Source organism: Sciurus carolinensis, chromosome 5 (assembly GCF_902686445.1).
Source record: "Sciurus carolinensis chromosome 5, mSciCar1.2, whole genome shotgun sequence".
NCBI classification, from domain to species: Eukaryota; Metazoa; Chordata; class Mammalia; order Rodentia; family Sciuridae; genus Sciurus; species Sciurus carolinensis.
Genome location: NC_062217.1, coordinates 86804267 through 86832160, shown reverse-complemented (window position 1 = coordinate 86832160; position 27894 = coordinate 86804267). Strand labels below are relative to the sequence as shown.

General features: G+C 37.0%; 1 protein-coding gene across 1 annotated transcript in view; it reads left to right on the top strand.

The window, feature by feature from the left end:
• Positions 1-27894, top strand: part of Mphosph8 (M-phase phosphoprotein 8) — a 57784-nt gene that overhangs the window by 16729 nt on the left and 13161 nt on the right. Inside the window, 15 exon segments of the mRNA XM_047552425.1 lie at positions 7192-7347; positions 13582-13726; positions 13729-13911; positions 13914-13976; positions 13979-14101; positions 14104-14435; positions 15819-15885; positions 15888-15911; positions 18481-18516; positions 18519-18737; positions 21994-22119; positions 22199-22287; positions 24551-24629; positions 24632-24690; positions 25578-25664. Of these exon segments, the coding sequence (XP_047408381.1) occupies positions 7192-7347; positions 13582-13726; positions 13729-13911; positions 13914-13976; positions 13979-14101; positions 14104-14435; positions 15819-15885; positions 15888-15911; positions 18481-18516; positions 18519-18737; positions 21994-22119; positions 22199-22287; positions 24551-24629; positions 24632-24690; positions 25578-25664 (1788 nt within the window).

Genomic DNA, 27894 nt, shown 5'->3' with positions numbered 1-27894 from the left:
TTGTTTCTGTACATGGAGTAACAGCATACCATTTGCATAATCATACATTTACATAGGGTAATGATGTTTGATTCATTGTGTTATTTTTTTTCCTCCCCTCCCACCTCTCCCACGCCTCTTTTCCCTCTATACAGTCCCTCCTTCCTCCATTCTTGCCCACCTCCCACCCCCCATTATGTGTCATCATCCGCTTATCAGTGAGATCATTCGCCCTTTGCATTTTTGAGATTGGCTTATCTCACCTAGCATGATATTCTCCAATTTCATCCATTTGCCTGCAATGCCATAATTTTATCATTCTTTATGGCTGAGTAATACTCCGTGGTGTGTGTGTGTGTGTGTGTGTGTGTGTGTGTGTGTGTGTATCACAGTTTCTTTATCCATTCATCAATTGAAGGACATTTGGTTAGTTCCACAGTCTGGCTATTGTGAATTGAGCAGCTATGAACATTGTTGTGGCTGTAGCTCTGTAGTATGCTGATTTTAAGTCCTTTGGGTATAGGCCAAGGAGTGGATAGCTGGCTCAAATGGCGGGTCCATTCCAAGTTTACTAAGGAATCTCCACACTGCTTTCCAGATTGACTGCACTAATTTGCAACCCCACCAACAATGTATGAGTGTACCTTTTTCCCACATCCTCTCCAACACCTACGGTTGCTTGTACTCTTGATAATCACCATTCTAATTGGGGTGAGATGGAATCTTAGTGCAGTTTTGACTTACATTTCTCTTATTACTAAAGATGGTGAACATTTTTTCATATATCTGTTGATTGCTTGTAGATCTTCTTCTGTGAAGCATCTGTTCATATCCTTAGACCATTTGTTGATTGGGTTATTTGTATTCTTGGTGTAGAGTTTTTTGAGTTCTTTATATATTCTGGAAATTAGTGCTCTATATGAAGTATGATTGGCAAAGATATTCTCCCACTCTGTAGGCTCTTTCTTCGCATTGCTGATAGTTTCCTTTGCTAAGAGAAAGCTATTTAGTTTGATCTATCCCAGTTATTGATTCTTGCTTTTATTTCTTGTGCTATGGGAGTCCTGTTAAGGAAGTCTGATCCTAAGCTGACATGTTGACGATTTGGACCTACTTTTTCTTTTATAAGATGAAGTGTCTCTGGTCTGATTTCAAGGTCCTTGATCCATTGTGAGTTGAGTTTTGAACAGGGTGAGAGATAGGGGTTTAGTTTCATTCTGTTGCATATGGATTTTCAGTTTTCCCAGCACCATTTGTTGAAGAGGCTAACTTTTCTCCATTGCATATTTTTGGCACCTTTGTCTAGTATGAGAAAATTGTATTTATTTGGGTTTGTGTCCGTGTTCTCTATTCTGTACCATTGATCTACCTGTCTATTTCAGTGCCAATACCATGCCGTTTTTGTTACTATTGCTTTGTAGTAGAGTTGAAGATCTGGTATCGCGATACCCTCTGCTTTGCTCTTCCTGCTAAGGATTGCTTTAGCTATTCTGGGTTTCTTATTCTTCCAGATGAATTTCATGATTGCTTGCTCTGTTTCTGTAAGGTACGTCATTGGGATTTTAATTGGAATTGCATTGAATCTGTATAGCACTTTGGGTAGTATGGCCATTTTGACAATATTAATTCTGCCTATCCAAGAACATGGGAGATCTTTCCATCTTCTAAGGTCTTCCTCAATTTCTTTCTTCAATGTTTTGTAGTTTTCTTTGTAGAGATCTTTTTACCTCTTTGGTTAGATTGACTCCCAAGTATTTTATTTTATTTTATTTTTTTGAGGCTATTGCAAATGGAGTTGTTTTCCTCATTTCCCTTTCAGCTATTTCGTCACTTGTGTATAAAAATGCTTTAGATTTATGCGTGTTGATTTTACAGCCTGCTATTTTGCTGAATTCATTGATGAGGTCTAGAAGTTTCTGGAGGAGGTTTTTGGATCCTCTAAATATAGAATCATGTCATCTGCAAATAGTGACAGCTTAAGTTCCTCTTCTTCCTTTAATTTCTTTGGTCTGCCTAATTGCTCTGACTAGAGTTTTGAGGACAATGTTGAATAGAAGTGGTGAAAGAGGACATCCCTGTCTTATTCCCGTTTTTAAAGGGAATGGTTTCAGTTTTTCTCCATTAAGAATGATGTTGGCCATGGGCTTAGCATAAATAGCCTTTACAATGTTCAGGTATGTTCCTACTATCCCTATTTTTTCTAGTGTTTTGAGCATGAAGGGGTGTTGTATTTTGTTGAATGCTTTTTCTGCATCATTTGAAATAACCATATGATTCTTATCCTTAAATCTACTGACATGATGGATTATGTTTATTGATTTGCGGATGTTAAACCATCCTTGCATTCCAGGGATGAACCCCACTTGATCATGGTGCACGATTTTCTTAATATGTTTTTGAATATGGTTTGCCAATATTTTGTTAAGGATCTTTGCATCTATATTCATCAAGGATATTGGTCTAAAATTTTCTTTCCTTGATGTGTCTTTGCCTGGTTTGGGTATGAGGGTGGTATTAGCTTCATAGAATGAGTTTGGTAGGGTATCCTCCTTTTCTATTTCCTGGAATACTTTGAGAAGTATTGGAATGAGTTCTCTTTGAAGGTCTTGTAGAACTCAACTGAGAATCCATCTGGTCCTGGGCTTTTCTTGGATGGTAGATTTTTAATTGCTTCTTCTATTTCATTGCTTGATATTCATCTGTTTAAATTGTATATGTCCTCCTGGTTCAGTTTGGGAGGAGCATATGTCTCTAGAAATTTGTCAATGTCTTCAGTAGTTTCTATCTTGTTGGAAAACAGATTTTCAAAGTAGCTTCTCATTATGTTCTGTATCTCAGTGGTGTCTGTCATGATTTCATTTTTCATCATGTATTTTAGTAATTTGAGTTTTCTCTCTCTTTCTCTTTGTTAGTGTGGCTAAGGGTTTGTCTGTTTTGTTTACTTTTCTCAAAGAACCAACTTTTTGTTTTGTCAATTTTTTCAATTGTTTTTTTTGTTTCAATTTCATTGATTTCAGCTCTGATTTTAATTAGTTCCTGTCTTCTGCTACTTTTACTGTTATTCTGTTCTTCTTTGTCTCGGGCTTTGAGCTGTAATGTTAGGTCATTTAGTTGTTGACTTTTCATTCTTTTCTGGAATGCGCTCCATGCAATGAATTTCCTCTTAGTACTGCTTTCATAGTGTCCCAGAGATTTCAATATATTGTATCGTCATTCTCATTGACCTCTAAGAATTTTTTTTATCTCCTCCATGATGTTTTTTGTTATACATGTTTCATTTAATAGCATATTATTTAGTCTCCAGGTGTCGGAGTAATTTCTGCTTTTATTTTGTCATTGATTTCTATTCTCAGCCCATTATGATCTGATAGAACACAAGGCAGTATCTCTATTTTTTTGCATTTCCTAAGGGCTGCTTTGTGGCATAACATATGGTCTGTTTTTGAGAAGGATCCATGTGCTGCTGAGAAGAAGTGAATCCGCTCGTTGATGAATGGAATATTCTATATATGTCTATTAAGTCTAGGTTATTGATTGTGTTATTGAGTTCTATGGTTTCTTTGGTTGGTTTTTGTTTGGAAGATCTATCTAGTGGTGACAGCGGTGTGTTAAAGTCACCCAGAATTATTGTGTTGTGGCGTATGTGATTCCTGAAATTGAGAAGGATTTGTTTGATATACAGGGATGCACCATTGTTTGGGGCATAAATATTTACTATTGTTATGTCTTCCTGATTTATGGTTCCCTTAAGCAGTGTGAAATGTCCTTCTTTATCCCTTCTGACTAACTTTGGCTTGAAGTCCACTTTATCTGATATAAGGGATGGAAACCCCCGCTTTTTTACTGAGTCCATGTGCATGGTAGGTTTTTTTCCCATCTTTTCACCTTTAGTCTGTGGATGTCTTTTTCTATGAGATGAGTCTCTTGCAGGCAGCATATTGTTGGGTCTTTCTTTTTAATCCATCTGCCAGTCTATGTCTTTTGATTGATGAGTTTAGGCCATTAGCGTTCAGGGTTATTATTGAGATTATGATTTGTATTCCCAGTCATTTGGCTTATTTTTGGTTTTTAAGCTGACTTGGTTTCTCCTTTGAGTGGTTTTTCTCTAAGGGTAGTTCCTCCCTTTGCTGACCTCCACTGTTGTTTATCATTTCCTCCTCATGGAATATTTTGTTGAGAACATTCTGTAGCACAGGCTTTCTATTTGTAAATTCTTTTATCTTTTGTTTATCATGGAAGGATTTTATTTCATCTTCAAATCTGAAGGTTAGTTTTGCTGGGTATAGGATTCTTGGTTGGCAACCATGTTCTTTCAGAGCTTGAAATAAGTTGTTCCAGGTCCTTCTAGCTTTTAGAGTCTGGGTTGAGAAGTCTGCTGCTATCCGTATTGGTCTCCCCCTATATGTAATCTGATGCTTTTCTCTCGCGGCCTTCAAAATCCTATCTTTATTTTGAATGTTAGGCATTTTCATTATAATGTGCCTTGGTGTGGATCTGTTGTGATTCTGTGCATTTGGTGTTCTGTAAGCCTCTTGTATTTGATTTTCCATTTCATTCTTCAGGCTTGGGAAATTTTCTGATATTATTTCATTGAATAGGTTGTTCATTCCTTTGGTTTGTATCTCTGTGCCTTCCTCAATCCCAATAATTCTTAAATTTGTTCTTTTCATGATGTCCCATAGTTCTTGGGGATTCTGTTCATGATTTCTTACCATCTTCTCTGTTTGGGCCACTTTATTTTCAAGATTAAATATTTTGTCTTCATTATCTGAGGTTCTGTCTTCCAAGTGTTCTAGTCTTTTGGTGATGCTTTCCATTGAGTTTTTATTTGGTTTATTGTTTCCTTCATTTCAAGGATTTCTGTTTGGTTTTTTTTTTTGAGAATCTCTATCTCTTTGTTGAAATGATCTTTTGCTTCCTGCAGGTGCTCTTTTAGCTTATTGGTATTTTCATTCATTGTCTGCATTTGCTCTCTTATCTCATCCTTTGCTTTGCGAATCATCTTAATCACCTATAATCTGAAGTCCTTTTCTGACATTTCTTGTAACATATTGTCATTGAATTCTATTAATATAGAATCTAGATTTGTTTGGATCATTTTCTTCCCTTATCTTTTCATGTTGTTCATGTATCTTCCCCAGTAGCAGTGCAGATCCTGGGGTATTGCAGATTTCCCACTATAGGCTTATAGTGGCCCTATGGTTTCCAAAAGCCTTTCTTTAAGAGGAGATCAATATTAGCAGTGCCCAATTCAGACACTATGCAATCCTAGACCAAATAGCCCCTATGAGGACAATAACAAAATTGTCATAATAAACAGAATGAATTAAATATTATCTTCAATAAAACAAACAGATTTGCAATAAGGTCTGCAGTTTCTAATGGAGGACAAAGAGGATGCAGAGGGATGTAGAATGTGGCTGTTAATGGGATAAGAAAAGAATATACAGAAGTTCTAGAGAATAGAAAGGGTGAGAGTGTAATCAAAAGAATTTGGATGTTAGCATGCAAAAAAGGGAGAAAGAGACTCTGAGGGAACAGGTAAACAAAAGGAAAGGAGAGCAAGAAAAGTAAAGAAATAAAAACTTAAATTTTTTAAAAAGGAGAAAAAAGAAAATCTACTGTATAACAGTCATATAGTAATGAAACCTCCCAGAGTTCAGTAGCCTGATGCATGAGAGGTACCTGACAATGAGCTTTAAGCCTCCAGCAGGCGCCTCAGGATGGGATTTGCCCCACGTAAAGATCGGAGCTAAGGCTTCCAGGATTATTCAAGATGGCCGCTCTGGCTTCGAAATGTGTTGGCAAATGGGGAGCTGCAGCTCAGGGTGTGGACATGGTCAGCAGAGGTCCTGGAGGTGGGGTGCGGTTGGTCAGGCAGGGGTCCTGGAAGTCCAGTGTGTTTGGTGTGGTTGTGGGATCCTGGAGGCTGGTTGCAATCAGTTGGTCTGGGATCCCGATGATAGGGTACAGTCAGTTGGTCTGGGGGTCCTGGCCGCAGGGAGCAGTCAGTCGATGCGAGGGCCCTAGAGTCAGGGGGTGATGGGTCGGGCTGAGGGATCCTGGAGATGGGGCTCAGTCAGTCCGGCCAGGGGTCCTGCGGGGCCTGGCTGTTGTCTTAAAAGGCGGTAGCCACGTATAATCAAACCTGCAGGTACTGTGACAGTGAACTTCCTGGCAACAGCAGGCAGCTGGTGCTCCACTGGCGGTTGGCGATCAGTTTGCTGACTGTTGTCGGACGATGGGGAGGTGAACTTTGTGCGTTGGGTGATGAATAGGTGTAAGGCAGTGTCAGGGGCGGGCTCTGAGGGCCCCAGAGCCGCACTGTGGCCTGATCTCTAAGATGGCGCCTGGCCGCTTGCCAGACATAGCTGCACTCATATACAAGTTTTAGGAAGTAACTCTGGTTGGCTGTTGTACATAAGGCAATCCTGGTATCTGCCTGGAGACTGTTCCTTGATAGGCTGACTTTCCTGGTAGTCTACTCTCTGATAGGCTGATGTTCTCAATATAAGTCTGAGATTTGGGGAATAAACTCCTTTTGGTTTCTGTGATCAAGAAGAGCGTACGCGTTGCGATTGTCCCCGCGGGCAGTGGGTGATCATAAGGCAGGCGATGGACAGGCGAGAGGCAGGCAAATGGCGGATGATAGGCGCCTGACAGTGAGCAATCTGCCTTGAATTTTTTTTTACATTTTTTTTTTTTTATCATGGAAGCTTTTCTTTAAGGACAGTTTTGTTGTATTTATATTATGAAATAATTTTTAGTCACTAAAATCATGTTTTTCAAAAATATTTTTAAAAGAGTTTGATATGTAAGTGAAAGCAAGATTAACCATTATAGTATTATCTTTTTACTATCTTAAAAGAGCATCAAACTTGTATTAATGCAGTAAGTAAAGAAATTAGATAAAATTTTTATCCTTGGGTGATTTTTATTTGTTTCTTCCTATTTTTCATTGCTTATCCAATATTATGCATTGATTTTTTAATATAATCAGAAAAAGACTTTAATCTTTGGTTTATGAAAAGTAGATCAGTGACTTTCTAAACCCAGTTGCCTCAGGAGCTAAATATAGATAGTTTATAATATGATGTTAACTTTTATTTAAAGGTAGTTTTCAAGTTCTTTCATGTATTCTGAGCAGTTGTGTTTTTTGGAACTATAATCATTTAATATGCTTTATTTGCCTGCTTTTAATTTATACCACAGGGTAAAATCCTTTATAAAGTCCGATGGAAGGGCTATACATCAGATGATGATACATGGGAACCTGAGATTCATTTGGAGGACTGCAAAGAAGTTCTTCTTGAATTTAGGAAGAAAGTTGCAGAGAACAAAGCTAAAGCAGTCAAGAAGGATATTCAGGTATCATGTTTTACCTCATTTCTTTTTTGACTTTATTTATTATAAATTTCACTGACATAAACTGTATAATATTTTACAAGTAATAAAATATAGAACATTCTTAGTGTAAATTTCATATAGTTAATTTATTATCACAGGCTGCTTTCAGTTTTTTGCAGAACTCTTCTTTTTTAAACCCAGTCTGTAATTGCATTTGACAAACTAGATCGTGTGTTAGTCAGCTAACATTATAACTTAGAAAGAGAAAGATTTTGACTTACAGTTCTGAAGTTTCCAGTCCAATATCTCACAGACCCTTTCCTTTCAGTCTCTGGTGGGGGTGTTGGATAGCAAAGGTGGGAATCGTGGAGGTGCCAGCTGTTTGCCTTCCTAAGCCAGGAATCAGAGGAAGAAACCAGGATCCCCAATTCTCTTGAGGGTATCCCTCAATGACCTAAGGACTTACTATTAGGCCCCACCTCCTAACGGCACCACCCTGGGGACCTGGCATTTAACACGTAGTTTTGGGGGGGATAGCAGACTTGAATGTTGCTTAATATTTTCCGTTAAGCATGTGATGGGCCTGGAGATGTAACTCAGTGATAATTGTGTTTACATGCTCAAGGCCCTGGGTTCAATTTCCAGGCACCCCTCTCCCCATCCAAAAAAAAAAAAAAAACAAGGGAAAGAAAGAAGAAAAGAGAGAGTAACATAAAAGAGAAGAAAAAAAGACACATTATAATTTTACTTGCTCATCTATAATGTAAGCAACTAATTTTGTTTACTTAAAGAATATTGCCTCAATTTTGTTTTCATTTTTATTTTTCAATTTATAATATTGTGACTAAAAATTCAGCATATACTTTTTAATTAATCTGTTATAACATACGTCACGTCTCTCATGTGTGGGGGCGGTGGTGTTGAGGATGGAACCCGGAGATGGTCTACCACTAAACCACATCCCTAGCCTTTTTTTACTTTTTATTTTGAGACGGGGCCTCACTAAGTTGCTGAGGCTGGCCTCGAACTTGATAACCTCTTGCAAGCCTCCCAGTTGCTGGGATTACAGGCATGTGCCATCACACCCCGCCTAGGTCACTTTTTAAAGCTACAAGTATTAATCCATTTCAGATCATGCACAGGCTGATTTTCCAGGTCTTTTTTCTATTCACACTTCAGTTTTTAACTATTTCATTGGCTGTGCCATTTTCCTGATGGTAGCCAAGAGCAAAGAAACCAGAAAAACTCAGATGAGTCAAACTTCTGTACTTAGTAGTTTGGAAAAAGATTGGAAGGTGAGCTAGAGTGGGATAATGTTAAAATAATGCACAAATTTGGTTGTTTTTTGTTGTATTAATTTCCCTTATTGTTTTATCCTTGGATCTTCTCATTCCATGAGTAATTTAGTATGACTCTTATGAGTTTTCCCATTTACCTTTTACAAATGTCATTTGTAGATTCTGTTTACAAACTGAACCAATTTGTACTCATCTTCTCATTTTTACCATAAATGTTTTCTTTTTAAAAGTAATTGTCCCTCTCTCCATCCCATCCCTCCTTCTCTCCTTGCCTCATATATGCTAGGCAGTCTATCACTAACCTACATCCTTAGCCTTTTTAAAACTTTTATTTTTTTACAGGGTCTTGCTAAGTTGCCCAGACTGACCTCAAACTTGCAGTCCTCCTGCCTCAGCCTCCCAAGTCATTAGGATTACAGGTGTGTGCCACTGTGCCATGCCTGGAAAATATAGTCATTTCTTAGAATATTGGCAAGGACTCTTATACAGTGAAGCTTTCTCGCACTAGGAAACCATCTCTAGCTTATAATTTATTTTGTTTTATTTTAGTGCTAGATATCGAACCCACTGCCTTTATAAACAGTGAACAAGTTATCCACCATTGAGCTATAATTTAGGCCTGCCTGCTTATAATTTATTGTAAGGACTGAATATTGATTCCTTTTCTATAGTTTGAGGTTTTTAAGAATACCTAATGTTTTTATGAACGGCCAAAACAATATTAGGACCCAGTTCTGATTATGTGTAGTGATTGTTAATGGTAATAACAGCATTAACAGAAGCAGCTGGTATTTGCTGAACAATAACTTAGATAAGTGCTACACACTGGGTTAGCATTCTTTATGGATTAAGATTAGAAAGTAGGGCTTATCTAAGTTAACTAGCCCAAGTTCACCCACTTTCATAGTACTAGACAACTGCACCCTTAACCATTATGCTAGGTTGCCTTTAATTTGGGTTCATAGCTTGAAATCCAGTTAGAAGAGTGAAATTTCCAATTTTTAAAATTTATGCTGTGGTGGCAGGACTTTTGACAGTATAGTTTAAAATTAGCAGTAGTTTTATAATTTTTGTAACAGAGACCCTTTAAAAAATGAGTTCAGTTTAGATTACTTCTCCCAGTTCTTTTGCTCTATGTTGTATTTCATTTTTCTACTCCCACCTTCCCTATTTCTTTCTGAGAAAACATTCATGTACCAGTATGCCTGCTTTATTAAGGAATTGGTTCATATAATGCAAAATTTATATCTTTTGATCAAAATCTTCTTATAACGTATTTCTTCCCTCTCTTTGTAAGAAAAGTCTTGTAAAACTCCCAGGAAGTCTTGACCTATGGAATATTAGCTTTATGGCCCCTTTTCATTTTGGTTTTATTTGTCATTTATTGTTTATTTTATCAAGCCTCTGGTTAAAGCCAACTAGAAGCTCCTTTCTTTTTCTTTTTTCTTTCTTTCTTTCTTTTTTTTTTTTTTTTTTTTAGTATTGAGGATTTAGGGTGTTTTACCACTGAACTACATCCACCCAGCCCTTTTGAAAATTTTTTTTAATTTCGAGAGAGGGTCTCAAACAGGGTTAACAGGGTTAAGTTGCCCAGGTTGGCCTCAAACTTGGAATTCTCCTGCCTCTACCCTGAGTTGCTGGGATTAAAGGCGCAAACCACCATGCCTGACCTCTTCTTGTTTTTAAATTATTGATGATAATCTGAATGTGATTCCTGATAGACAAGTGTGTTTGAAGCTTATTCTTGAACTTAACAGTTCTTATCCTAATTTTAGGAAACTACTTCTCCATTTGAAAGTATCTTTTCCAAAGCTAACCTTATTCTATAAGTAATCAAAACTTCCAGGCATTAATAACATTCTGAATCTTTAATGTATGTGACTGAAATCTCTGTTTTCTTTATCAGACTGTGAACGCTTTCATTTCCAAAGTGTTTAATTATTTACTGTATGACTCTTGGGCCTAATCATTGAGGTCATAATAGTAGATGTGCATGTGGCAAGAAATACACCTCACTGGCTTTTCCCTTTTTAGCAGAATTATTTAGCCATTTATAAACTTTGTTATTCTTTCATTGTAGATGTAGAAATTGAGTCAGGAAAAGAAAAATTGCCTCATTCAACATCTCTTCATCTTGTGTTCACGCATGCTGCAAATATGTACTACCTATTGCTCTCTTAACGTCTGATGCAGATTTCTTCCTCTTTCAAATGACCTGGTCTTTTTGCCTGAGGCCTCAAAGTTTTTTGTTTGTTTTCTTAAATGTTTTATAGACATATCTTTCTGGCATGCTTTTGTTTTCTTTTTTTATAGTACTGGGAATTGAACCCATGGTTCTACTTGCTAAGAAAGTATTCTACCACTGAGCTACATCCCAAGTCCTCTGGCATACTTTTGTTGTTTTAAGGATAGCAACTTGAATTCATAACTTTTGTGGGGGTGAGGTATCCAGGATTGAACTCAAGGGTACTTGACAACTGAACTACATCCCCAGCCTTATTTTGTATTTTTTATTTAGAGACAGGGTTTCACTGAGTTACTTAGCCCTTGCTTTTGCTGAGACTGGCTTTTGAACTTGTGATCCTTTTGCCTCAGCCTCTCAAGCCTCTGGGATTACAGGCGTGTGCCACTGAACCTGGCTCTATAATTTTTTTTTTTTTTAAGAGAGTCTCATGTTGAGCAGGCTGGCTCAGATTCTGCAGTCAAGTGAACCTCCTGCCTCAGCTTCCCAGGCAACTAGAACTACAAGGTTCATGCCACCACCATGCCTGGCTTGTGACTGTGTTCCGTAGTCTCCTTTTTTCTTAAAATAATTTAACAAAATTGTCTATCCAAAACATTTAGTATTATTTATTTTTATTTGAAATGACTTTTCCTCAAGTTTTAGAGGACAGGAGAGACTAGGTTTCTTTTTAGCTCCATGACTCTTGAGCAACCTCCTTTATTATGTTTTGAATGGTTCAAAAATATGGCATTACTTCATGAGGGTTCTTTTAGGCTCTGTTCCACCTTACCCCACCACCACTGATGTCTGAATTTTTTTTTTTTTTTTTTTTTTTGTACCAGGGATTGAACTCAGGGCCATTTAACCACTGAGCCACATCCCTACCCCTTTTTATATTTTATTTTGAGACTGGGCCTTGCTAAGTTGCTGAGGCTGGCTTTGAACTTGTGATTCTCCTGCCTTAGCCTCCCAAATCACTGGGATTACAGGTGTGTACCACCGTGCCCAGCTGATTTCTGGATCTTTTCTTTGTTTCTCTCTTCCCCATGCTACTTTATCTGGAATCTGATAATAGCAGTTTCTTCTCATTATGGCTTTATGCAAGTCAGTCATGGAAGTGAGCTTGTTCTGGTTACATTTTTTTTTTTTTTTTTAACATAGCTGGGGATTGAGCCTGGTCCTTCATGTGTGCAACGCAAGTGCTTTACCACTGAGCTACACCCCCAACCCCACCTCCCTTTTCTGTGGCTCTGGTTAGTTTTGGGAGTTCATAGTATAGAGCTTGCCCCGCATCACTTACCCTGTGCTCATAACAGCTGCCCATACACTTGTACATGTGTAACTCCTTCTGGTGAGGTGATCTTCTCAAAGGACCTGTTCTTTCTCCCACCACAATCTCCTAGTGTTTGCTATTTTGCCCTCCTCCTATATAGGTATGTATAATTGTGTAGGTCTTATGGCTCTTAATAGTTTGTCTTCATCTATTTATATTTTGCCAGTTGTGTGTGTGTGCGCTTGTGTGCATCCACTATACCACTGAGTACAATTCCCACCCCAGCCACTTTGTTGTAGATGGTGTCTGTCGGGTTTTGTTTTGTAATTCTAGTTGTTTTTTATCGTGTGATTTGGGAGGTTTAAAAAATTTAAGCCAGGGCCACCGTATTCCCCCTATCTTTTTAACCGTGGTGGCCCTGTATATAAAACATCTTAAGTTTACCTATCTTTTTTTCCCTACTTTCCACTCTCAAGTTTTTAAGATAAGATAATTTTGGGAAATGGGAACTGAAAATACTTTTTGCAACATTTTGTGGCTATACAAAAGTACTTTAAATACTTAAGTACTTCTTAAATTTTTGAAATTGGAAAATATATTTTCATAGGAAATATTATTTAACAAATCAATGGGGCAAGTAAGATTTTTGTACAGTTTGCTTGGTCCACATAAAACTGAAATGTAACAGGAAATTTAAGAGCATTATGTATTCCAAAATATTTTTAAAATTTTGTCTTTGGATTGTAACTGCTATGTTGCCAACCAAGAATGTGTGAAAATTACTTTCTTATATTTTGGGAAATTTTGAAGTTCTAAAGTCATTTATAACCCTTCTCTTACATGGGGCCTCCAAGGACTTGACATTTTTTTATTTCTCTGTTCATGTTGCCCCCACTCCTGAATGTTGGGGATTGAACCCAGGGTCCTAGACATACCAGGCAAGCACTTTCTCTCTGAACTATATCTCCAGCTCTTTTAAAACTTCTGTTTTGGACTGAAGTCTTACCAAGTTGTCTAGCCTGGCTTCAAACTTGCGATTCTCCTGCCTTAGCCACCTGATTAGCTGGGAGTTATGGGCATATACCTCCATGTCCAGCTTGTGTTTTGTCATTTTTAAAATGATACTTAATTATCAGGACCTATTTGCTAGATCAAATATAAGTAATATTTTCTTTTTCATTTTTTAAAATTGGTGTATTATAATTGTACATAATGGTGGAATTTGTTGTATGTTCATACATATACACAATATAACAATATAATTTGGCCACTTTTATTTCCCAGTATTTCCCCTATAAGTAATATCTTAAACAGCTTCAGTGTAGGTAATGTTAAGTTGAATTTGCTTTAAAATTTTTCTACCAGATTTTATTAGTACCACTTTTTAAAATTTTTTAAATTATTGTTTTTCAAAATCTTTAAAATTATGTTAGTGTTCTATCCTTTTTTGTATTTTATAGAGACTGTCTTTAAATAATGACATATTCGAGGCAAACTCTGATAGTGATCAGCAAAGTGAGACAAAAGAAGATACTTCCCCAAGGAAGAAAAAGAAAAAGATAAGGCATAAAGAAGAGAAAAGCCCAGATGATTTAAAAAAGAAAAAGCAAAAACTGGGAAACTAAAAGATAAAACCAAACCAGAGCTAGAGAGCTCCTCTGAAAATTTAGTATTTGATTTAAGGACAAAGAAAAGAATTTTGGAAGCCAAAGAAGAATTAAAAGACTCCAAGAAGCCCAAAAAGGATGAAATCAAAGAAGCTAAGGAATTAAAGAAAGTTAAAAAGGCTGAAATAGAGATTTAAAGACTAAAATAAGAGAAGATCCCAAAGAAAACAGAAAAACAAAAAAAGAGAATGTATTGAATCTCAGCTAGAGTCTGAATCAAATGTGCTTAATGATTCCCCTTTTCAGGAGGATGACAGTGAAGAGTTATTTCCTGACAACAGAGAAGAGAAACAAAAAATTAAAAGTACAAAAGATAAGCATGTCAGGAGGCAATTCAAGAGAGTAGTTTTGAGAAACAATTGGATGGAACTATAAGTGCTGATGAGGATGCTGATGTCAAAGCCAAGAGGAAAAAAAAGAAGCCGAGAAAGACTGAGGAACCAAAAGAGAGCAAAAAGCTAGAAAATAAGAACATCTTCTCAGAGAAAAAAACTACACCTAAAAAACAAAGGAATCAAGACAAAGGAAGAAGTAACACAGAGTTAGATAAGCTGACCTCACCTCCATCTGCTCAAATACAGAAGGATTCCAGGTCTGGTGGGGAAGAGAGAGTGCTCAGATCCTCTGACTCAACTGAGGAGGTAAGGGTAGTAGGGAAAATCTTGAGTACAGATATACCCAAAGAAGGCTAGTGCTATGATGACTGGGTCAGGAGGTTTCACAAAGAATGAAAAGGAAACAGTCAAATTATAAGAAAGTATTTCTATCATTAGGGAGTTGTTGAATGGTATGACTAACTGTGACAGCTAAGTACTGATGATCCTGTAGCCTGTGGACCTCAGACTTGTCTCAGTCTCTGACTTGTCTTCTTTTGGATGAACTTTGACAAGAAATCAAGGGCTAATTTGTTAACAAAAGCGAGAATTGTTCTAGAGGTACTCAAATGATATGTAGTATTGTATAGTCAGGCTATAGCTTCATCAGCTTAATTTAATAGCTTTTCCCATCCTACTTGGTATTTTGCTCTATTGTTTTAAGAATATAAAACTTAAATACTAGTGTACAGGGTACATTAACTTTATAAGTCTTAATTCTTTTTAATATTTTTTAGTTGTCAATGGACATTTATTTATTTATATGTGGTACTGAGAATCTAACCCAGTGCCTCATACATGCTAGGCAAGTGCTCTACCACTGAGCCACAACCCCAGCCCATAAGTCTTAATTCTTACAAAATCTACTTATTATAGTTTGTCCCATTGTAATAAACATTTTTGTATGATATCAAGGACTGTAAAAAGACCACTTTCTAGTTACATTCATTATTCCCAGTTTTAGGAATTTATCTTAAGTTAGGAAATCTTTTTTTTTTTTTTTTTTTTTTTGTGGTGCTGGGAGGAAATCTTTTTAAAGTGAGGAAATGCTATCTGTTGAAAGATATTTATGGCAATATTATCCTCAGCACTGAAAAACCAATAAAAAGATACTGTCTAGGTATGGGGAAAATGGTTAAGAAAATGTTGTGTGTATCAACTTGGGTATTGTGGTATTCACTGAAATATCGAGCTCAACGTAACAAAAATAGAAAACTTTAGAAAATGTGTGTGTGTGGGGGAACCATACATACACATGAACATGATTCTGTTAAAGCAACTATGTAATGTAAATAAAAATAAATTACATATGCAAAGTTATAAGGATGAAGGGGGAATGTGGAGAAATAAAAAGTCATATTTAATTGATAAGACTAGATGAATATTTTTGGAATTTTATTTTTTAACAATAAAATTCCCAAAAGAGAGTTGGGAAGTTCTGAATTTGGTATTGTGTAAGTTATCAAATAGTTGAAGGATAATCTTGATTGAGGAAGCAGTGTGAAAAAGATCAAATGGTCAGCCATCATGTACCCTATTACATATAGGCAGATAGTAGCAGCATGTACCTGTCTACATTTTTCAGTCTTCAAATCTACCTAATCAGCTCTTTATCCATTCTTGTTTTGGGTCTTACTTATTTTTTTCAGGAGAAAGAGACCAAAAAAAAATGAACCCAAAGAAAAATACCAGAAAAGATATGATTTAGACAAGGAAGAAAAAGGTCAAAAGAGCCAAAGGGATTAAAGAGTAAGTGTAAATAAAAACATTTTGCCAATTTTGTTGCCATCTTTTTATACAAATAATTTACTGTGAGATAATCTCTTTTTTTAACCTGCAGTGTTATAGAATTGGAAAATTTATTCACTGGGAATTTAGAGCCTTGTACTACTTTTATTTAACCAATACCTAAGTTTATCACACAGGTTGAATGTGCTTATCTGAAATGTTTGGGACTAAAAAATTTTCAGATTCTCTGACTTTGGAATATTTGCATATATGTGTAATAAACTATCTTGTGGATGGGACTAAAGTTTAAATGCAATTCATTTAAATTTCATATATATCATATATGTGTGTGTATATATACACATAATCTGAAGGCAAATTTATACAGTATTTTTAGTGTACCTTTTTAGTGTACCTGTATTTTGACTGTGACATGGTATGACTTGTGGTATTACATTGGTGGTCCTCAGAAAGTTTCAGACTTTGGAACACTTCAGATTTTGGATTTTTGTTGAGAGATGCTTAACATGTATAACAGTTTTCTTTGTGTTATTTTCTTTCTGTTCACTATGTTCTTCCGACTTTTTCAGTATGATGGTAGAATGTTAGATTTACAGAGGAAATTCATTGTGGGAGAAAAGTAAAGGTGTCTTTTAGTGGATGCTAAATGAAGCAAATGTTTTTGTTTACTATATTAATTGTATTTAACTGTGTGTGTTTGTGTATATATACACACACATACTATATATATATATATATATATTGAACACACATTTGGATTAATTTAAGATACTCAATAATAGAGCAGGATGCAGTGGTACATACCTGTAGTCCCAATGACTCGGGAAGCTGAGGCAGGAGGATCACAAGTTTAAGACCAGCTTTGGCAACTTAGCAAGACTCCCAAAAGTTTTTAAATAGAAAGTATAGGAATGTAGCTCAGTGGTAGACTACCCCTGGGTTTTTCTATTCCCAGTATCACATACAAAGACAATATATGATAACTGAGAATTCGTAACATATGTCACTACTGGAACCAAGTACTTTAGTTTTAAAAAGCAGTGTTTAAATAAACCCCACCAGATAAATAATTGATATACCAAGAGTACTTGGAAAACATGTTCACTTAGAAATACTGATTCTAGCCAGGCACAGTGGTGCATGCCTGTAATCCCAGCCACTGAGGAAGCTGAGACAGGAGGACAGCAATTTCAAAGCCAGCCTCAGCAATTTAGCAAGACCCTAAGCAACTTAGTGAGACCCTGTCTCAGAATAAAAAATAAAAGGGGCTGGGGATGTGGCTCAGTGGTTGAGCACCCCTGGGTTCAACCCCTGCTACACAAAAATAAAAAAAGTGATTCTAAGAGATGGAATACTTCTCTGGTAAAGCTATTTGTAACTGAAGTAACACTAAAAGTAGATTTTTTTTTCTCTTTTTCTTTGTGGTGCATGCTGGAGATGAATCTAGGGTCTTGTGCATGCCAAGTAAGCACTCTACTACTGAGCTATATCTCCGGTCTTAAAAGTAGATTTTGTTCTAAGCCTAGACTTGGGTCTGGTAGTGGTAACACGTAATTAAACTAGGAAGGCATATAGCTATTTTGGAGGATCATACATAAAGTGACTATCTTATATACTATCTGTTCAAAGAATAATTAGAGATTTAAAAATATTTTAAGATTAGACCTACTTTGTTAACTTTTTTTTTTTTTTTTCATTTGTGTGTGTGTGTGTGTCTGCCTGCATGTGCTTGATTGCTAAAGACTAAACCCAGGACCTCTGGTTCCTAGGCAACTGCTCTACCACTGAGCTATATCTCCAGCTCCCCTTCTTATATAGCTTGTATGTCAATTTATAGCCTTTATAGCCTCAAGTGGAACTAATGTTTGTCCCATTTATAATGATGTTTACTGATGGGTCCAATTTTCAGTATCCTTCTGAGTAAAACTTGTCTATTGTATATCCAGTGTTTATAATAGAGTCCTTTCCAATTGTATAGTACTTTGCTAGTTTTCATATCTCATACATGCTGAGAACATGCTGTACTACTGAGCTATACCTCCAACTTTTCTTCTCACTTTTACCTCTAATTCAAAGCTAGTGCTCTGGCAGCCTGCTGTTTCTTCCATTCACCACCAGAAACCATTTCTGTACTAATTCCACGATGCATTTTTATTAGACAGGTTGATATCTCCGGCAGTGGGAAAGCTGTTGGATGACTAGGATCATTCTGAGGCTCACTACTTGGTTAGTCAGACCTTTGTCACAGCCTTAGGGGAGTATTCAGATACCTCAACTTCTGAACAGCTATTCACCCTGGACGTCCTTTCAATAACAAGCTGCCGATAGAAAGACCAGTTGAAATCACTTTGTAACTTTGATGGTAAATCTGATCTTGCTTACTAACCAAGGTAAATAGTAGTAAAAATCAAGAAAATACTTTATAACTAATAAGAAAAAATTTTAAATCCTGAGGTTGGAAAAAAAAAAGAAAGAAAATACTTTTTTAAAAAAATACTAACCCAGATTTTCTTTTGATTGCAAAAGAAATTTGTGATTCATACTTAACATATTTTAATTTTTGCACTAGCATTTAAAGAAATCAGAAATGCATTTGATTTATTAAAAAAACTACAGAAGAGAAAAGTGATGTTTCTGAGAATAATCGGAAAAGAGAAGAAATACCACTGGATTGTAAAACCACAGAAGATCATAAAACCAAGGAAAACAAGTATTCACTTAAAGAAAGGAAGAATACCAGAGATGAAACTGACACTTGGGCTTACATCGCTGCAGAAGGTGATCAGGAAATTTTGGACAGTATATGCCACACGGATGAGAATTCAGGCGAGTTTGTTAGGCATTGTTTTGTAGACTTTCAGGGTAACGTACTGTACTTTTTTCTTTTTTCTCAATAATTCTGATCTCACATCAGAAAGTAATGAGATTTTATTTGCATCTACTGGAAATCTTTTTTATATTGAAGACCAAGTCATTCTGTGACTTTAAATGGGGAAACATATTTTCTAAGTTTCTGTAATGTGCTTTAGCACATTTAGAAATTATAAAGTTTTTTGATTTTCCAGCCTAATTGTGTATCATTAGATTTCTTTTAGAAAATTATCACATACATACTTACTTACATTCTTCCCTTTTAACTTTGCAGTAAATAACACCAAATAAGATTATATTGGCTTGGTGTAGTGGTGAGCACATAATATTAGCTGCTCAAGAAGCTGAGACAGAATTGCAAGTTCAAGTCTGGCCTGTCTCAAAATAAAATGTAAAAGGGGCTGGGAATGTAGCTAAGGAGTAGAGCACTTGCCTACCATGTGCATAAGTAAGTTTAATCTGATAAGAGGTTATCATTTGTAAATCTTGAGAATTAGATTGAGAATTTTTTTATTTTTTAATTTTTTGTGGTGCTAGGATTTAACTCAGGGGTGCTCTACCTCTGAGCTATACCCAGTCCTGTTTTTATTTTATTTGAGACAGGATCTCACTAAGCTGCCAGACAGGCCTCAAATTATTGGATCATCCTGCCTCAGCCTCCTGAGTAGCTTGGATTTCAGCTGAGAATAATAATTCGAATGCATGACAGACAAGATATTCTGGGAGATCCTCTTTACTACAAAACAAATAGATTTCAGACACTTATGTGAAACATGTTTCTGGATGCATTGCTGAGCTTGTAGGAAATTGGGATAATTTCCAGGACCAGCAGGCAAGGTGGAGCAGGATGGTTGCCCAGAGGGCAAATGCCAGAGTAGCACTGCTGTTAGGATACAAAGCAGTAAAGAGCAGATGCAGACTGGCTCAGAGCACTCCAATTAATTTAAATTAGACCCTGTCTCCAAGTAGTACTCCAGCTACTTGGGAGCCCAAGGCAGGAGGATCACAAGTTTGAGGCCAGCTTGGGTAACTTAGTGAGACACTGTCTCAAAATAAAAAATAAAAATGGGCTTGGGATGTTTGTAGCGCAGTGGTAAAGTGCCTCTTGGTTCAGTTCTTACGATTGCTTAAACAAAATAAAATGACAGAGTTGGGAATATCAGTAAATTCAAAATTGGTTCTTTGAAAAGACAAGCCTCTGATATTGTTGAAAGGGGTAAAAGTAAGGAATAAAATCTTAATGTTTCAGGTGAAAAAAGAGTTACAGACTGTATACAGATTAAAAAGATAAAGGGATTCTAGGAGCAGTTTCTTAGGATAGATTTGAAAACTGAATGACACGGGAAAATTCCTGGAAAAATATAATTTAACAAAACTGACCCAAGAAAAAATAGATTGAAAGTTGTAACTATTAACATGAAATATTTAAAATAGCCTCAAATTTTTATGGTTTTATATTCAAGGGCTTTATTGGTCTTAAGTTGAAGGGTTACCATGCAGGAGGAAAAGCACTGTCATTTTGTCAGAGTAATTGGTTATTCACACAGACAAAACCCCACAGATGAACACGAAATCCTGATGGAATGAGGCGTTGACTATAGAGACAATATTTAGATGTTAGGTTTTAGAGGATTAAGAAGAGAAATGACTTTATGACCCTTGGGATAGGGAAAGGTTTAGGACAAAAAAATTGTAAAAGAGTGTTAAAGTGGAACTACAAAATCTATTCACCAAAGCTACCATTTAAAAAATGAAAAGACAAAGGATTGGTATCCAAAATATTTAAAGAACTATAATTTTTATTCTGCTCTGTGCGAAAACCAGGCCTATCATTTCCTGGTATACCTGAAAAATCTCTAAGTTTCCCTCTCATCTTATTATGGTCCCTTGACAGGTTCTTGAGCTTGGAATACATAAATTCTTATGAATAAGTTAATGCTCCTTATGAATGTTAGCTGCTTTTACTATTATCACTGCTGTTGTTATTCAGAAAGTTAGGTACAGGAAATTTGTATGACTTCCTTAAAGCCACACAACTCATAAGCAGCTGGGATACAGAGCCAGAGTATATAGTGCCAAATCTGTGCTATTTCTGTAATGTCGTGTTCTCAGAGTTAGCAAAGAGAAGTACCAATGTGAGTTTTGAGGGCTTTAGAAAAAGTTGCTTCATTTGCATATCTTTTACACATTTCATTTTTGTTGACATCTGCCTAATATCTGTATAGTTTGAGGAATTAGTGTTAGGTGAAAATGCTTTTAACTCTCATCAAATATTTGTTTATAGACATTTAGAATGACTATTAACTAAACTATGCTGAGATCTTACTGATGGTGTTGCATGGGTAATGAGGGATCAACATGTCTATTCCCAGTGTTAATATGCCCACAGGATCACAACATAAGGGAGGAAATCAGCAGCAGGAGGGGATTGAGCTGAGTTTAAAAGGATTATAGCAGAGCTATAGGTACAAATTAGTGATAGAATGCTTGTCTAGCATGTATGAGGCCCTGGGTTCAATCCCCAGCATCACAGAGGGAAAAATACTAGAAGGATCATAGGCAATGATTTTTGTTTACATGCAAATCTTGTTCATACTTTTAGAATTACTTGCCTGTGTAAATGGGTTGGAAGCAACATGTATCTAAGAAGAATGACCAAAGACAAAAAAATATCGTATACTGGATAGAATTACTCATTGTTCCTTCCTTTGAGCCACTTAATCCTGTACTTAAAATTCATGTTTCACCATTTTACAACTACAGCTTACCCATTTATCTTTACGTCTTTGGAATGCCTAAATGTGGATCATTTTTATAAAAATTTCCCCACTAAAGTCAGGAATTTTATCGGTTAAAGAGGCAGTTCTTTTTGACCTATAATGAAAGTATACATAAGGGCTGGAATTGTGGCTCACTGGTAAAGCATTTTCCTAGCTTGGGTGAACCACTGGGTTCAATTCTTAGTACCACATCTAAATAAATAGATGAAAACAATATTTTTAAAAAAGTATACATAAGGTTTTTGGTTAAAATACCACAAAGCGGGCTGGGGAGATAGCTCAGTCGGTAGGGTGCTTGCCTTGCAAGCACAAGGCCCTGGGTTCGATCCCCAGCACCGCAAAAAAAAAAAAAAAAAAAAAACCACAAAGCACTGTGGGTTTTTATAATACTTCAGAAAAATGTATGTTAATAAGACCTTTGTGTATTCCAGATGGTAGGCAACAGATTTTGAGTTTGGGCATGGACCTGCAGCTGGAATGGATGAAATTAGAAGATTTTCAAAAGCATCTCGATGGGGAAGATGAGACTTTTGTCACAACAGATACAATTCCTAGTAGTGAGTGTTTTTGGAATTATTCAGTTCCCTTCACAAGTCTAGATATATAAAACCTAATTCACCTTTTCTTTCTTTTTAGATGTGTTGAGGGATGCTGTGAAAAATGGGGATTATATTACTGTAAAGGTTGCACTTAACTCAAATGAAGACTACAACCTAGACCAAGAGGTAATATGTCTTTGAAAAATCTCAAGGAACAGGGAAAGTAGCTCTGTTGAAGTAAACTTAATTTGATGTTTCAGCTGAGTACAGTGGCACATGCCTGTAATTCTAGCAACTTGGAAGGCTGAGACAGGAGGATTGTAAGTTTGAGGCCAGCCTCAGCAACTTAGTGAGACACTATCTGAAAATTAAATAAGGGCCAGAGATGTAGCTCAGTGGAAAGCTCTCCTGGGTTAAATCCTCAGTGCCAAAAAGCAAACAAAACTTTGATATTTCAGTTTTTTTTTTTTTTTAAATTCATTTTTTTGTAAACAAATGGGATACATCTTGTTTCTCTGTTTGTACATGAAGTAGAGGCATACCGTTTTTTGTAATCATACATTTACCTAGGATAATAGTTTTTGATTCATTCTGTTATTTTTTTTCTCCCCCACCCCACCCCTCCCACCCCTCTTATCCCTCTATACAGTTCCTCCTTCCTCCATTCTTGCCCCCCTCCCACTCCCCATTATGTGTCATCATCCACTTATCAAGATCATTCGGCCTTTAGTTTTTGAGATTGGCTTATCTCACTTAGCATGATATTCTCCAATTCATCCATTTGCCTACAAATGCCATAATTTTATTATTTTTTATGGCTGAATAATATTCTATTGTATATATATACCACAGTTTCTTTATTCATTCATCAATTGAAGGGCATCTAGGTTGGTTCCACAATCTGGCTATTGTGAATTGAGCAGCTATGAACATTGTTGTGGCTATTCTCTGTAGTGTGCTGATTTTAAGTCCTTTGGATATAGGCTGAGGAGTGGGATAGCTGGGTCAAATGGTGGTTCCATTCCAAGTTTTCTAAGGAATCTCCACACTGCTTTCCAGAGCAGCTGCACTAATTTGCAGCCCCACCAGCAATGTATGAGTGTACCTTTTTCCCCACATCCTCGCCAACACCTGTTGTTGCTAGATATTTCAGTTTTCTTAATAATGAAAGTAATGCATATTCACTTTGTAAAATTCAAACGGGCATAAAGCTGTACAAATATACAGAATTTCAATGGACGAATGATATCGCTAATAAGTGGATAATGACACATAATGGGGGGTGGGAAGGGTTAGTGTTAGGGTTAGAGTTAGGTTTAGGGAGGGGGGCAAGAATGGAGGAAGGAAGGACTATATAGAGGGAAAAAAGGGGTGGGAGGGGTGGAGGGGAAGGGAAAAAAATAACAGAATGAATCAAACAACATTACCCTATGTAAATTTATGATTACACAAATGGTATGCCTTTACGCCATGTACAAACAGAGAAACATCATGTATCCCATTTGTTTACAATAAAAAAAATAAAAAATAAAAAAATAAAAAAAAAAAACAAATGCATGATAACCTAAAAAAAAAAAAATACAGAATTTGTAAATGCAGTCTCCCAAAATGACAAATTTTATTTGGTTTTGATCTATCTGGGCTTGGCTCTGGCTTATCCTCTGCCACTGTGAGAAGGGAAAAAGGACTTTGTATGTCCTTTTGGTGGTGACCCATTTATAGCAGTTGCCCATCTTTCCTTTGTTGGCTAGGGATTTTTTCACACTGGTGTATATGTGTTTTTTATATGGAAGCATATCAGCCCTTCTTAGTTTTTATGTTTTCTGTTTGAAGTCTTATATTGCTTAGATAATTCTTTCTTTGGGACAGTCATGTCTATAGAGGTATTTCCTTTGTAGCTTTTGAGTGTCTTGTCTTGCTTTGAAAAGATGTTATCTTCTGTCTTGTTTTCTTGTTTTTATATTTTTAAGGTTTAATCCTTTGAGATAACACTTCAGGAAAAATGTTGGAATTTTGATTAAAACATATAAAATATGTAGATTAATTTGGCAGGGAACTGCTTTTTATATCTTGAGTCTTCCATCTGTGAACACAGTAACTTTGTACATTTGACTCTTCATTTATACACTTCAAGTTACTTGCTTTGGATTTTCTAAGTAGAGAATTTGATCATTTGTCCCCAAATAACTCACCATTTTATATCATGCAAATTGTTGATGTGTTTTTAGAATTTAAACAGGAACACTGTAAAGTTATAAAATTTATTTGTGAAAATAATTCTAAAGGTTATAGTTTCTGATTATTTATTAGCATACCGTGGTGAAAAATAGATGTTTTCAATCAGTGCCTTTAGTGATTTTACATTGAAACATCTTGGGTGAAGAGACTTGGTACTAGAATTTTTCTGATTAAAGACTTAACAAGCTTTTTTGTTAATAAACCAACAAAGGATTCCAGCGGGATGACACTGGTGATGCTTGCTGCAGCAGGAGGTCAGGATGACCTCTTGAGACTTCTTATCACCAAAGGTGCAAGGTGAATGGACGACAGAAGAATGGAACCACAGCCCTCATCCATGCTGCTGAGAAGGTTTGAAACCTCACTGAATCAGGGACTCATGTCTGTTTCTGTAGTGAAATATAATGGTCATATGATCACATAACCTTCTACTTTGATGTTTCAGTTGACCCGTGATATATTATGAATAACTTTTGTTATCATTAGTACTTTGTAATTTATTTTATTTTTTATATTTTTAATTGTTGAAGGAACTTTATTTTATTTATTTATATATGGTGCTGAGAATTGAACCCAGTTCTTCACATGTGCTAGGCAAGTGCTCTACCATTGAACCACAACCCCTGCCACAGTACTTTGTAATTTAATTTTCAAAATGTGATTTATCTAGTTGGAAGTACTTTATTGAACATGACCTCTAATTAAAGTACCAGTGCTGATTTCAGCGTTAGTTTTCCAACTAAAATTAAGTTTGGCTTTTGGTTATTAATTAAAATGTTCCCATGTATTAACTTTTTAAAGGATTTATATGCAGAGGATCTTACATAGAAACCAATGAGTAAATGTCAGATAGCACTTGCTGACAGAATAGCATATGGCTATGAGCAGGTGTCCAAGCAGGTGCCACCTTCAACATTCAACACTACCCACTGCCAGGGGCCCTTCAGTGAAGAAACAGGAAAATGGTAGCCACCCAACATTTGGAATGAAATCTGCCCAATAGTTTTCCTGATAGCTTAAAATTTCAAAACACCAAAAAAATGTATTTTAAAGAATTTTCAGGACTGGAGTTGTGACTCAGTGGTAGAGTGCTTGCCAGGCATGTATGAGGCCCTGGGTTCAATACTCATCACCACATATAAATAGATAAAAAAAATAAAAGATCCACTGACAACTAAAAAAAAATAAAAATAAAAAAAATTGGAGGGAATTAAACTTTCTTTCTTTCTTTTTAATAGAACTTTTTAACCACAGTGGCTATTCTTTTGGAAGCTGGAGCTTTTGTAAATGTCCAGCAGAGCAATGGTGAGACTGCACTCATGAAAGTAAGTTCCTCGGTCTCTAGTAGGTATTCATGTTGGCGTCTGCCACTGTCAGACCCCATGCTGGGGATAGGGAAAAACATGGGACAGAACAGTCCCTGAACTCTTAGCAGCTTACAGATGATTAGGAGTGGCCCAGCAGAGTGTGGCATGATTAGTAATGTGATTGGAATAAACATAGGAAGGTGCTCCCAAACTTGGCCTTATGGACCCAGGGTGTCTTAGAGAAATGTGGTAGGCATCCAGCTGTGCCCTGAAAGGACATGAAACTTAGCAGGAGTGCCTCAGTGGGAACTGGAGAAAGGTAGGAGGACTGCAGTTGTTTAAGGAAAACTTCTGTCCCATTGTACGAGAATTCTCTGCCAAAAGTGGAAGGAGCTAAAGACTCAGACAGGTCCTGGCACAAAGTATAATTTATTGGGGACTTTCTGGCAGAAGCATATCTTGAGTAGCAGTGAGACTGGTGGATTCCCTACACCCTAAGGCAAGAATGGGTATATGTGCTAAGCCAGAATGTATTTCGCCGTTCTCAAAAAATATTAACATGTCTAATGGTAGTTAAACTGAGATAATATACTCTCCCCCGCCCCCCAAAACTGTGCTAGGAATTAAACCCCAGGCCTTACACATGCTAGGCAAGTGCTCTACCACTAAGATATACCCCTAGCCTGCCAGCTGCTTTAATGAGCTTGTTTAGTAGGGTTTGGGATGTGTGACACAATGGCACACATAGTGACATAACGGCAACTACAAGCAAGATGACTGTAGTCTCTTGGATCTATTTCAACCCTCATAAGTTCAAAGACGTGGGAGTAGGAAAGCATGGTATGCTGTCTATTCACTCTTTATTTTGTATTGGTGAATCTGTCTCATTTGGAATTGAGTTTGCAGATGTATTCTGAGTGGCAGATGGTTGGAGCCTCCTCGCTCCTTGTGAACCTTACCAGTACTCCTCCCCCGTACCAGGTTTTTGTTTGCCTCTCAGGGCTGGACCCAGTATGGCTCATTCCTCTGTGGCAGTTTCATATTCATGACCCAGCAAGGTGTTAGGACATAAACAGGTCCAGACGCCAATCTGTAGATGGCTCTTGTCTTCCCATCTCTTAACTGGGAAATGCAACATTTATGTAAGTCATGACCCAAGGAGGGATTTGTTTGAACACCTGGTTTTAACTGTCAAGTTTAACCAGATCATAGTATGACTCCTGGTTCTGTAGCAGGCCTGGCACTGAGTTTTGTTCTGAGTCTAAGAGCATAGGTTCTTAGTCCTTTCCGACCTTTGACCACAGTTGGGGTCTAAGCTTTGTGGGTTGTTTTTTCTTTTTCATTTTTGGTTCATGGAAACGTTCATTTTGTTCAGCAGCCTGAGCTTTGAGTCTTTAATCTTTATGTATGTTTTTGCCACATGTGTAGAGCAGAGGTGGTGCCTCAGAGCATCATCTCAGTAACAAGCCACTGAGTGCATCTGAACAGCAGACACTGACACCAGGACAGAAAGGGTAGGGGAGGGGTGGACACCAGCACTTGATACAACTTGAGGAGGAACTGGGAATGAATCCTGAAGGCAGTTTGGAGCTACTGAAAGGTAACTGGAGAAAGATATCATCAGATTAAAGAATTGGTTGGATGTTTTAATATTCCTTAGTGCTGAGGGAGAATGGATTGGTGAAAAGACAAGTAGTTTGTAGGGAGGCTTCCAAAATTAAGTGAAAAAATGGTACTCTGTACCTAAATAGTGACAGGGATGAAAATAGGTAGTTTACCAGCTTTTTAGGAGGTAGGATTCATAGAATGTGGTAACAGATGAGGCTTTGTTCTAAGTTGGGGAGTAAGGCAGCACAGAGGCAATCAGAGATAGGGCATTCAGATATTCAGCAGGCATTGCACTTAGGAGGAGGAACCCAGAGCCTAGGAGAGAGGTATGGCTAGAGATTCCTATGTAAGAGTCCTCATTCTTAGTGACAGTAACTGTAGCCTAGCCACAGGTTGAGCATGAGAGGGGAAAGATAGATAAGAAAAGCCAAAGTGTGGGAAAGCCAGGTGAATTGAGAGGAGGATGGGGTTGAGGGAAGTCTGGAGAGCCTGGGCAAGGTGTTGGCAGACAAGTGCACCCTCGGGAGTGCGTGCCTTGTTAGGGGGAGGCCTGGTGGTACATATATAATGCTGCACAGTTAACACTTGCTAAGACCTGGTCCCAGATTGTCTTGCCCTTCTCCATCATGCCTTGTCCTCT